Source organism: Sebastes umbrosus, chromosome 13 (genome assembly GCF_015220745.1).
Source record: "Sebastes umbrosus isolate fSebUmb1 chromosome 13, fSebUmb1.pri, whole genome shotgun sequence".
Classification (NCBI taxonomy): Eukaryota; Metazoa; Chordata; class Actinopteri; order Perciformes; family Sebastidae; genus Sebastes; species Sebastes umbrosus.
Window position 1 is genome coordinate 11536226 of NC_051281.1, and position 12876 is coordinate 11549101.

The window sequence follows — 12876 nt, forward strand, 5'->3', positions numbered from 1 at the left end:
AATATCACTCTACAGCCATAATCTGTTAATTTTTTGTATCTTCTAAATTCGGCTATCTTTTAACATTAAAATGGTCCTGTGGTCCACTACAATGGACATGCTGTAAAATTAAAAATAAAAATAAAATTGAAAAACTCTAAATTGTAAGATTTTCTTTTAACCCTAAATATGAAGGAAAACACAAAAAAAATGAAATTGAAAGACACTTTTTTTCCTCGGTTCCCAAGAGGATATGATGAAATACAAACACCCCATCACATAACAGCATGAAACTGATTTTCCATGTAGCCTCTAACTGTCGTGCATATAATGTTAATTTCCGCATGAACTCTATCAGATGACCACAAATCCTATTTAGCCACTCTACAGGCTATTAATAGAAGTAATTATCTCTGCTTTAACAATATAGGCTATACATATTTTTGAGTGGCATTTAGTGGCATAGAATTTAAAAAGTGTACAGCTACAAAATGACCTGAAACTTGGAGAGCTGGTTCACTGAACGTCTTTAAAGTGCTTCTAAAAGATTTGGAAACAGGCACAACTGGCTGTAGATGTTTTGAATGTTGATGAATGTTTTTTAATACCTTATGATTCTGTAATTTGCTCTTTGTCTTCGTTTTCAATTGTTTGTTTTATGTCTTCTTCTTCTTCTTAGTCCTCTTGGCCCCCTTGGGAGCATAGGGCGTCCACCATGGATCTCCACCTCACTCTCTTCTGTGCAGTGGTCTTTGCTTCTTGCCAGGAGGTCCCGATCTTGTTTAGCTCGTCAAGCATAGACCGTCTCCAGTTGTTTTTTGGTCTCCCTGGCTTCCTCTTTCCTTGTGGGTTGTAGTCCAGAGATTGTCTTGTTATGTTTGTTTCTTGTTTTCTGAGTGTATGCCCGATCCATCTCCACTTTCTCCTTTTGATTTCTTTGTTGATTCGTTCCTGGTTTGTTTGTTTCCACAGGTCTGTATTTGTAATTTTTCTGGGCCACCATATCCTCAGTATGTATCGGAGGCAGTTGTTGATGAACACTTGCAGTTTGTTGGTGATTGTGTTTGTGGTTTTCCAGGTTTCACAGCCGTAGAGAAGGACAGATTTTACATTTGAGTTGAAAATTCGGATTTTTGTGTTTTTGGAGAGCCATGTCTGCAACTGTGTAACTGTGGTGCTACCTATCTTGGCCAGGACACTCTTGGAAAATAGATTTTTAATCTCAATGAGTTTTTTTACTCCTGGTTAAATAAAGGTTAAATAAATAAAAAAAATAAAAAAAGGGCAATAAAAAAAAAAAGTATAAAAAGAAAAAATTACATTAAGCCAATTTAAAAAATAATTTATAAGAAGTAGTTCGTCAAACTGAATAAGGGAACATTATGATCAGGAGCGCACTGTTCCTCATCTACCAATGTTCACCCCTAGATGGAGACAAATAGATCATGTCTCAAGCTCTCATGAAATGTGATGGTGTATTTGATTATTCCGCACACCATCATTACACTGTAGTCTTGCATAACAATCATGACAGCTAAACGGGTTTAAGACTGCACAACAGGTAAGAAAGAAAACAATGCGGCTCTTAACAGCTGACACATCACCTGCGCGCTCCTGAGGCGCGTGTTATTGTTGGTCTTAGTAGCAGCAGCGCAGCTAGGCAATAACATTGAGGCCTGTTGAGCAGAGTGGCTGCAGGGAGCTAGAGGCTAACTAGCTCTGCAAGACAAGTTTGGTGAAATGTGCAAAGGGAAGTTGTGTTTTGTGCCATGTATGTTGTTTGATGTGATATAGAGCGTATTGTGCAAATACTGCACGTATAATGTTATGAGGACGAGGTGTCAAACTGTTTATTAACAACAACACAGACTAATGTTTGCAGCAACTTGCTAGCAGCTAAGCTAACTAGCTTTCAAACAGGCCCCAGTGACGGTGGTCAAGTGCGTTGCGAGTTAAATAGAACTTCCGGTGACAGATTTCAAAGTAAAGGGTTCTTATATTTTTTTAATGCAGATGTGAGAACAAATTTGATTGGTGTTGTATTTGGTATAGTTTGTGGCACAGTTTAAAGTGTATTTGGTTTGTATTTGGTTTGTCCTAGCCCAGGGGTCAGCAACCTTTACTATCAAAAGAGCCATTTTAGGCAAAAAAAATAAAATAAAATCTGTCTGGAGACGCAAAACATTTAAGCATTGTGATGAAGGTAACACAGCTTATAGTCTAAGTTTATAGTATATAAGTCTAATGCAGTGAGGGACAAAGTGCAAATGTAATACGGAGTATTAGGGCCACATTGAAGGAAAAAAATATCAGAGATTTCCAGAATAAAGTCATAATATCACGAGAATAAAGTCGTAATATTATTAAAATAAGGTCATAACTTTACGAGAAAAAAGTCATAACTTTACGAGAAAAAAAGTCGTAATATTATGAGAATAAAGTCATAACTTTATGAGAAAAAATGTCGTAATACTGCGAGAATAAAGTCGTAGTACTACGAGAATAAAGTCATAACTTAACGAGAAAAAAAGTTTTAATATGAGAATAAAGTCATAACTTTACTAGAAAAAAAAGAAAATAACACGTAAAATTACTACTTTATAATATTATGACTTTAATCTCATAAAATTACAACTTTTTTTCTCGTAAACTTCTGACTTTATTCTCATAATATTACGGCTTTATTCTCGAAATCTCAGATTTATTTTTTTTCCTCAATGTGGCCCTAATACTCTGTCGCACCGTCGTACCATAGACCTACAACAATGATGAATAAAAATGAAAATGTAAACAAAAAAACAGTTATTAATTTCCACTAATCTTTCTAAAAATCCTCAAGGAGCCACTGGAGAGGGGCTCCAGAGCTGCAGGTTGCAGACCCCTGACTTAGACTATAAACTATGTTACCTTCATCACAATGCTCTAATGTTTTGCGGCTCCATACAGATTATTTTTTTCTTTCCCTAAAATGTCTCTTTTGATCGTAAAGCTCGCTGAACCCTGTCCTCTCCAGTGTGTTCCATGTGAAGTGGTTGAACGAGCTTTTGTTTTGAAGGCACATCCGCTTCTCTTCGTAACGTCATGTTGCAACCTTGACAACAACAAGCGCGGCTAGCTAGCTAGCTGGCTAGCAGGCAGGAGACTTAACCCCCTTTAACCCGAGTGACACAGTGAGTGTGTTTACATATGGGACTAAGTGGTTGTTTGGTGTGTATTTAAATACTTAACTTGCCTACTGTCTCCTAGGGTTAATCTATATCAGGCTATATTGTCAAACCTGTTTACCAAAACGGTGCACAAGTGCTAGCTCACGTTAGCATGACCGTTTTACAGATCAAGTGATTGCTAGTTAACTAATTAGCTGGGTGTTTTTGAAGTAATGCCAAGTACAGGCAATAATCTAACCTAAATATACAAAGTGACGTCAAATGTTTTACGATTTAGGCTTATAAAAAGCAGCTGAGCTGGTGCTTGCTGTATCACTTTACACTGTATAGTATCACATTAATAACAGCTGACCCAGTTACAGAAGTTGACATATTACTGAGAGGAGTTTTATGATATAGATGTGGATCTGAGTGGATAAGTCTCATAGGTCATGTGCAACTAGTGAATGAAACCTACTGGGACTAGAATATGCATCATATTTATAGCTGCAGAGCCCCTGAGTATCTTAAAGACCACCTTTTATAGGGCAAGGGGAAACTCATGCCAACCAGGCTAGAGCCAGTGTTGTTGATTTGTTCAACATTCAGTACCAACATTGGGCAGATTCAAGATTCAATATTCAAGATGTTTATTGTCACACCGGTTATACAATCGTGTGAAATGCTATTTGCTGGGAAGCTCCAGTAAAAATAATAAGTTATATTACAATAATAAAAGGAAATACTTTGTACAAGGCATATTAAGAACATATACATATCAGGAAGTATGAATGTACATATATAAGAAATACTTTATACAAGGCATATTAAGAATATATACAGGCATATTAAGAACATATACAGGCATATTAAGAACATATACATTAAGAACATATACAGTATATACAGTATAAGATATATGATTGAGGTACTTTTTGTGTGAGAAGGTGTCGTATGAATTATCTATTTAAAAGTCTGATGGCCTGGTGGAAAAAACTGTTCCTCAGTCTGCTGGTGTGAGTCCTGGGGGTCCTGTATCTTCTACCAGAGGGCAGGAGGGAGAACAGGCTATTGTGGGGGTGTGTGTTGTTCTTAATGACCCTCGGGTACCTGTTCCTTTAGGGTGTTATGGTGCCAGGTAGTGAACAAAAAGTTACCTTTGTACATTAAAATAATAAGTAAACATCACAGTTTTAAAAAAAAGATGGTAAATTATGGGCTTATGGGTAACGTGTAAGCTTACTACCCTCCCTAGTTATATCTTATTCACTTGGACTCCTGCTTCTTTGCGATCTTCACATCAAGAATCACGATGGAAATATGTTTTGGAGTTTTTGTTATCTTTGTTGTTTTTGTGGTTGTGTGTGATTTTTACATCCTCCTTCTCATATCAAATACATTAAAACTTTGTTTGATATTTAGCTTGCCAACATTGTCCAGTCATCTCTCCATTTCTTTCTTTTTTACAGACTCAAAAACTACTCTATGTAAGATGAACACTGAGGACAAGCTGGAGGGCATGTTGCTGAAGTGCAGCAGTGGAGGAATAGATGGAGGAGGAGGGAGAGTCGGGCTGGGCGGCGGAGGAGGACTGGTGGTGATGACGCTGGGGGAGCGATCGCTGGCGAACCACCCTTTGTTGGCCGAGGACGACGACGACGACGACGACGACGATGAAGACGAAGATGAGGACTTGACTGGGAGCTCGCTGGTTACACATGATCTGGTCCCTCCAGAGCAGCTGCTGATGATGCAGGAGGAGATGACGAAGAATGGTAGAGGAGGAGAAGAGGAGGGAGGAGGCGAGGTGGGAGTGCATTTCCCCCTAAAACTCACCAATAAGTTTCCCTGCTTGCTTCATATGCCAGTGAGTTCATGCCAGTTCAGAAGTAGCATATGTATTGATAAGATCATCACGTCATTATAGTGAGTCTCCTTTTATGTCATCTCATGCAATGTTTGTTATGGGACTTCAGTTCTTTCAACACCGAAAATTCACAGGTATTGACACATATATGAAAGCCACCCTTGGTCCACTTAACTGCTGTTGACACTCATGAACTGGTTTAGAGCTGCTTTGGAAAAACAATGCCAAAGAAGGTTTAAGTAACAGTGACTATATTTTGTAAATGGAAGGCTGTATTTAACATTTTAAGGACAGTGATATAAAGTGTATGGCATACATATTAGAAGTAGAAAGTCCTGTCACCCCACAGAAGATCACTGAAAATAACCTTCTTAAACATTGAGGATAATATATTGTTGTGAGGGATCACCTCACTCCCCCTTGTGTACCTGGTTCGTGCTCAGAGTAAAAAAGTCAAGTGCCTTCGCAGAGATAAAAGCATTAGCTGAAATGTTTGTGCTTTTTAATCTTTTGCAATACAAAAGAATAAAAATACAGCACATGTGAATTTAAAAAGACTATTTTGTACTGTGAGTGTAAACATCGAGGATAACCTGAACTGATTCACAGGATTAGGCTTAAGGCTGCTTAATTCCTGTTTATTACAACTTGGATATTATATCCATCGTTTTGGTCGTTGTTTCTGTCAGTAAGAGAAACATTGCACTCATCAAGTCATTTGCTAAAATTTTGGAACGTCGCAACATCATTTAAAATATGTCGTACGGGAGATCTGCAGATGCTCCCAGGCCAGGTAGAAGATGTGATTTTTCAGCATGTCCTAGTGTTCATTGTTTTAGGACCTGAGGTTTCCCTTAAGTCTATTATGCCTCTAGCAGGGGGTCATCCTCAGAGGATACTTAAACTACATCAGCTGTCCTCTTAAATTGTGTAGGAGAAGCTGCTCCTGCCTCACCCTGACAAGCTGCTGAATGAGTGAGTGGGCTTTAAAGTAGGCCATGTGCCTTGTTAAATGTCTTTACTATCTATGGTCCTACTTTTACAGTTAAGCATCAAGCAGGAACTGAAGCTCTCTGAGACACCGGCCCTGATAAAGAAGGACAAAAAAGGAGCTAAGGACATGATGGTGTGTCCCAAGAAGAAAAAAAGGAAGCAGCGTTCACCAGCAAAGGTGCAAGTCAATGTTATCTCAGAAATCACATTTTTTTTTTAAATGGCCTGAGCTGCACGTGTGTGACAGTTTTCCACAGTGACAACTGTAAGAATGAATCAAAAACTAATATTTCTTTGTTCCCTTTGCTGTTGTAGATTCTCAACATCAATGATGATGGATCATTGGGCACCCAAAGCCCCAAGTGTCACGTCTGTGTTCACTGTAATGCTGCATTCAGAACCAACTACCATCTACAGAGGCATGTCTTCATTCACACTGGTATGAATTACCTAGTCATGTTTTAAAATGCCACTATATTCATTTCTTGCTTTGAAATTATATATCATGTTGACAGTGGATGAAAAGAGGGGCGATTATAGTATCCTAGGAAATACAGAGTCTATATTGTTACTTATATATACTGATGTTTATTATTCAATTTCCAGGTGAGAAGCCGTTTCAGTGCAGCCAGTGTGATATGCGCTTCATTCAGAAATATCTCCTCCAGAGACATGAGAAGATCCACACTGGTGAGTGAAGAATAAATGCAACCAGTATGCACTAGGATTTTATTTTGTTTCGTTTTAGTCTTAAGTGAGTCTTTTTTTGTGTCTTTGTGTAGGTGAAAAGCCTTTTCGCTGTGATGAGTGTGGGATGAGGTTCATCCAGAAGTACCACATGGAGAGACACAAGAGAACTCACAGCGGAGAGAAGCCTTACCAGTGTGACTACTGTCACCAGGTAAGCTCTGTTTTTGTATTTTTTGAGGTTTTTCATTCTGTAGCTTCCTTAGAGGTGTTCCTTACGTATTCAAATCTGAACATTAAAATTTTGGTCAGAGTAGGTATGTTTTAGCGTCATTATGCTATTTTCCCAAGCCCTTTTAAAAACTTCTTCCCACATGACTTGACGTAGGTTTCTGCATGATGACACTGCTACATTTAATACACAGATGGACCCACCTTTTAATTGAGTTGCAAAGATAACTAAGGTTTATTGCTACTTTGTGTCTTGTTGTGGTACAATAAAATATACATTTCTGGCCTCTATCCACAGTACTTCTCCAGAACAGACCGGGTTTTAAAGCACAGACGAATGTGTCACGAGAACAGAGAGAGAAAGACCAACAAGGCAGCTGGTAAAGTTGGGCCTTTGCGTGAAGCAGATCCTTTGGGCCTCCCCTTTCTTGCCAAAGAGTGTTCGCTGCCCAAGAAAAAGCGTCAAAAGTGTGCAGACAAGAGTTCAGGAGCTTCCACTGCTGCCCAGACTGAAGGGCACACTGTCGCCGTTGTGGAAACGGAGGAGAAGGAGGAGGAGCAGAGACAGAATAAAATTGAAGGTCTACCTCTCTATGCCGTGTCCTCCAAAGTCAAACATGAGTATGTGATTGCAGATTACTCCGTGGAACTCCCTGAAGAAGCGGCGAGCCAACACCAAGAGGGGGAAGTGTCACCAGAAGACACGACTCCTCCCAAACTAGTCCTGAAGAAAGTCCCCAAGAGGAGTCTCAAACAGTCCAGTGAACAGACTCCTCCCTGCCTGTCCACTTTGTCTTCCTTTGAGGAAAACGCTAAGGTCACACAGTACACCTTTGAAATCGTGGACAAGCAAGGCCTTTTAGAAGTAGAAAGCAACACTGAGCTCGAGTCAGTTGAAACTCTTCAAGGAGGACCAGCAAAGCCAGCAGCTAGCAGCACAAACTACGACGACGCCATGCAGTTTCTCAAGAAGAAACGTTATCTTCAGGCTGCGATGGCCAACAACAGTCGGGATTACGGCCTGAACACGAGCAGCATTTCCTCTCAGCCGCCTGTTACGCAAACCGTGGTGTCAGCCGTCATCGACGAGACCGTCCCCGCCACCATTCTGGAGCCCCAGCCCATCAACGCCGAGATTAAAGCGACACACGACAAGAGCGTGTTGCCAGACGAGGTTCTTCAGACGCTGTTGGACCATTACTCCAACAAAGCCAACGGGCAGTCAGACATTTCCTTCAGCGTGGCCGACACAGAGGTGACCTCTAGCATATCCATCAACTCCTCCGATGTTTCAGACAGCAGCCCCGTGGAGAGTCTCGGAACCTCCAGCGCCCAGGCTCAGCCGGCTACCGAGAAGGTCAGCCTCTTGCAAGAGTACTCCAAGTTTCTCCAGCAAGCCCTGGAGAGGACCAGCCAGAACGACAGCTACCTGACCAGCCAGAGCCTCAGCCTGGTCTCCGAAAACCCCACCTTAGCTGGACAACCTCTGTTCTCCACCGAGAAACAGTTTCCTTCCCCCAGCAGGTTCAAATCAGGAATGAGCTCGCCGCTGAGGTCCACTTTAGACAAACCTACCTTTGGATTACTGGTCGGGGACTCCCAGCACTCGTTTTCATTTTCAGGTGACGAGACCACCCCTCCCTCCGCTGTGTCCCCAGCCGAGGAGGACTTTCTGGAGCAGGTCTCGCCCTCCAAAAAGACAGACTCCTCACCAGGCATCCTGCAGACTTTTCAAATAAGCTCCTTCGATCAGAACTTCAAATCTCATTTCCAGACGTCAAGATCGGGATCCTCATCACAGTTTACTGTCGCCAACGGACAATTAAGCCTCCGAGGACACAGCACAGACTTCTCAGAGTTCCCCTTAGTCCGAGTCACCGAGACCAGGTCTCAACTGAACTCCTCCCCTGACGTTTCATCCGGTGAAACCTTTGGCTGAAGGGAGGGATGAAGCATTAATTTCTGTTAATAATTTCAGCGGCACTTTATCTCATGTTTCCTGTTTTGCCAAAACGAGTCCCATTGCAACTGTGTGCTCTTTCTCAAAGCATTTTGTTTCATAAAACTTTTTTTTTGTTTGTTTTAAGTGCAACCTCATAGAATAGAAATACTGAACATAAATTGATAAATCATAATTAGCATTTCCCCTTTAAAACAAATTGTAATTGTGCTTGGTATATGTCTTGCTCCAGAATGTACATTGAGAGATTAAGCGACCAAAGTTTAACGCAAGAGATGAAGAGTGAAATATTCTCTCACACCATCGCCACAGAAGTTTGTTTCATATTTTATCAATCAGTTTGCCTTGCACAAAAAAAGTCACTCTTGCTGCTTAATGCAATATTTCCACTTGTTAAAACATAGGCCCTATTTATATGTATGCCTCTTTGCTCTTACTGTAGCTACCTCCCCTCACTCTTTTATTTAAATCCACTCCTAGAACCTTTTTATTCCAGCAGTGTAACTCATGTTAAATCGTCTACTGAAATGACACCCATGATTAGATCATAACTGATTCTTCACTTTATGTTGAAGTCACTTTGCTGTCACCTGAGATGGGCATGTGTCCCCATGATATGTGATTTGAATGCTACAGCAAATATTTAACTGATTGTATTCATCTGATATGGAATTGAATTTATTTTCAATGTACAGATTGGGCCTAATTTGGTGTGTGTGATTGCAAAAAAAATATGAAATTATATAGTAGTTCTCATTCTTAAATTCATCAATGAATTCCCTTTGTGGCTGAATTTTTGCCACAGACTTTTGTGACTCTAATGCAGGATAGGCAGTGTAATAAAAAGGCAGCCCCCCCCTCCTGAAAAAAGACTTAAGTATCAAATATCTGCATTCATTTAATGGTTGCCGGGTCATTTATTATTTTCCTCCAGCAGTACAAAGTGAGTTGTAATGAAATTACTTAAGATTGTGCTTAATTTTTGCACAATTTGCACAATGTTTCACTACAGGGAATGTAGTATGTACTTTCAGATTTGGGTTATTTGAAATTACACATGTTGCTTTCGTCACTTATAATGCAGCGCTTGCAGCTGCAGTTTTATAGTACTTTTGATTGTTGTTCTTCTCGGAAGATGCACACGTTTTTGGGGAAACAACAATGTGACTAGACCCCCCTTGTATTGATTGAAACTCAAAGTTTTATTATATTATGAAAGACAGTACACGTGGAAATGAGGTGCTTGGTTTTTCTTTTCTTTTCTTTTTTTTTTTGCATCTGTGCCTTTCTTTGTTTTTTATTCCAGGCTTTTACTCATTCCTGTATATGTATTTCTGTTGTTTCTTAGTCAGTGCTCTAAGGCTACTAATTCCACTTGCACAATAACAACAAACACATAAGCTATCAAGCTATTCAGTCTGTAATAAGTTGAGATCTGGGAGCTTTATTTAATTTTGCCCATCATATTTTATTATTTTAGAGTTTTAGCAAGATCGCAGAGTTTAATACTCAAACTATTCTCTGTGGTTGGAAGGAAATAGCATTCTCATTGACTGTGCTTGAGTGTGTGTGTGTGTATATGAATCATGTTTCAGATATCTGTAGTTTTGATCACTATTTCATAGAATCCAGTAGTAAAGGCACATCTGTCCAGGCCTTGTTGATAAAATGCGATTGAGTGAGGTCTCATCTGTACTTCATCACACTTGTTTTCCATGTCTACATGTATGTGTGATGTGCTATCATGTAAAACAATGTTTTTATATGCGCCATCGAATTAGGTTTGAAAATTGACTCCCTCTTGTTACAATTCTACGGACAATCAGGGACAGACGGCACCCACGTGAAATCATCAAATGCTTTATTTTTCCTCATTGAACATTCCCACTAGAATGTATAGAAAATATCCTGCTGTAAATACGTTGTATATTTTTACGTTCTTCTGAGAAGTACTGTTAGATCTTTGTGTCGATAGAGAGACCAGGCTTGTGCAAGAGACACTTTTTGTCAGTGGAAGGCACATGAACTAGTTTTCCAGCATTTATTACAATGAATCCATTTCACTTGCTGACAAGATGTGGCTTTCTGAGGTTTGTATATATATATCTCACCGCTGTTATCAGAAGAAAATTGACACTTTTACTGTTTTATTGATGACTGGTCAAAGTGAATTTTGATTATTTTTCTGTAAGTTAATGCAGTCGATTGTTCATTATGATGGGATTTACTGTATACAACTGTTGGTAATGAAAAAGCCCCCCAGAAAATGTTCTTTTGGTTTTAAAATAATACTCCACAAATAGCTTTTTGGTGGAGTACACCTCAAAAATAAGTGTTGTGGTTGAAATATTTCACTAGCTACCCATTTCATTGTATTAAAAGCACAGCGCAGATGCGTAATTCTGCTTCAGTGAATTGTATCCCATGAATTGTTTGTGGAGAAGTTTAAATCCAATGAGGCGATTTAAAATGCAGAACTGATGGAGATTCATGAATTATATCAGCAGTACTACGGTATTCTTTCCTTTTAATTAACTATTGTCAGTAACCTGGCCATAAGTGTCCTTGTATAAGCTAGAGAAAAAAATGTTTTGTGTAAAAAGATCTGAATTATTGAATTTTTTGATAAAAACTATTTTTGAAACATGTCATTTAAGGCACTGATATGTACAGTATATCATATGCAGTCACTATTGCTACCCTCATTTATCTCTGTACAAGTCGTTTGTGTCAAGATCTTTCAATTTGCCGACGGGAATCTCCCTCTTTGACTTTGGCGTTTTCACACTTTTTGAAGAACTTGACGAGGAAGCGCCGCCGCTTCACTGTAAGGTTGATCTTAAGTTAGACAGTAAGGTTTATTTGCATGGTCTCTAACTTGTCGGGTCGAGTGAACTTGTTTTATGAATAATGTGCAGCTTTAATTGTAGCTGATTAATTTCAGTCAAGTAACCCATATGATTAGATTTTTTGCAATATATTATGATTTGTAAACAATCTGATTAAATTGTTGTTTTGATTGTTGTGTGTCATGTCCTTATAAATAAAATAATTCACAGTATTTGACCTTGAATTGTTTTTGATATGCAAAGGCCATTCAGGATGCTATTTACTATACATTGCATTCATACTTGGTCTGGGGCAACAATTATTTTTATAATCAATTTATCGATTTTATTTATTTATTTATTTTTGCGTGCAGTATAAATGTGTAATTTTTTGCCTATTCTAAAAATAGTGTGTTTGAATATTTCTGCATACTGGGGTCCCTAAACAGTCTTGGAATTACATAAATTGGATATGACTGTAAAGCAAAAGAAACTTGACCTCACTATATAATATGACCTGTGGTGACCTCTAGGATAATCACAGCCTCGTAAAACTTTACAACCACAAACAAGAGACCTAGGGCATTGTGGCTTTCCTTGGTACATTGACTATAAAGGGGTTTCTGAGCAGTTTTCCAGAACAGAAGTGCTCGCCATCTAATCCCCACGAAAAATTCAAATCTTGCAGAAATCTCAAAATGTCTAAAGTTTTTTAAACCAAATCACAGCATGGCTTTCTCTATAGTGTTCCTCAAGGTCTTGGTGACTTAATGTGGTATTCTGGAGGGATTATTGATAATTTTTTATCGATTATCGAGTGGTAAAAAAATGGTTAACAAATGGTATCAACCCAAAACTTGCTGCTGCAACCTATGAGACATAATAGAGCATTGGGATGGCCATCATATCCATCTATCATAATGTTCTAAGCTCTTTTACAATTTTACAATTTATTTTAAATAATTAATGCATGTTTATTTCTGGTTTATGACTAGAACAACTTGACACACAGTGCTGAGCTGCATCTCAAATTAATCTTCAGGTTCCCAGCTTTCAGATGATGTACACAATTTCTATTTGACATCTACTGTTGAACTGCTATTTCCCCCTGCACCCCCTAAAGAAGACAAAAAAAAAAACTGGTCTATTGTGGGTCTCAGAGGGTTAAATCATGTTTTGTCTGAC

At 39.1% G+C, this 12876-nt stretch overlaps 1 protein-coding gene across 4 annotated transcripts; it reads left to right on the forward strand.

Moving 5' to 3' along the window:
• Positions 1-1125: 1125 nt before the first annotated feature.
• Positions 1126-11924, forward strand: znf148 (zinc finger protein 148). 4 transcript variants are annotated; one of them, XM_037790025.1, is made up of 7 exons: positions 1126-1540; positions 4595-4992; positions 6038-6163; positions 6301-6424; positions 6592-6675; positions 6768-6886; positions 7202-11924. In XM_037790025.1, exons 2-7 carry the CDS (start codon positions 4618-4620, stop codon positions 8840-8842), a joined length of 2469 nt encoding a protein of 822 aa, XP_037645953.1. In that variant the 5' UTR covers positions 1126-1540; positions 4595-4617; the 3' UTR covers positions 8843-11924. The 4 variants fall into 4 exon arrangements, with proteins under 4 accessions (XP_037645953.1, XP_037645955.1, XP_037645954.1 ...); XM_037790027.1 differs by having other exon boundaries at positions 4595-4932; XM_037790026.1 differs by lacking the exon at positions 1126-1540 and adding an exon at positions 2935-3149.
• Positions 11925-12876: the final 952 nt, after the last annotated feature.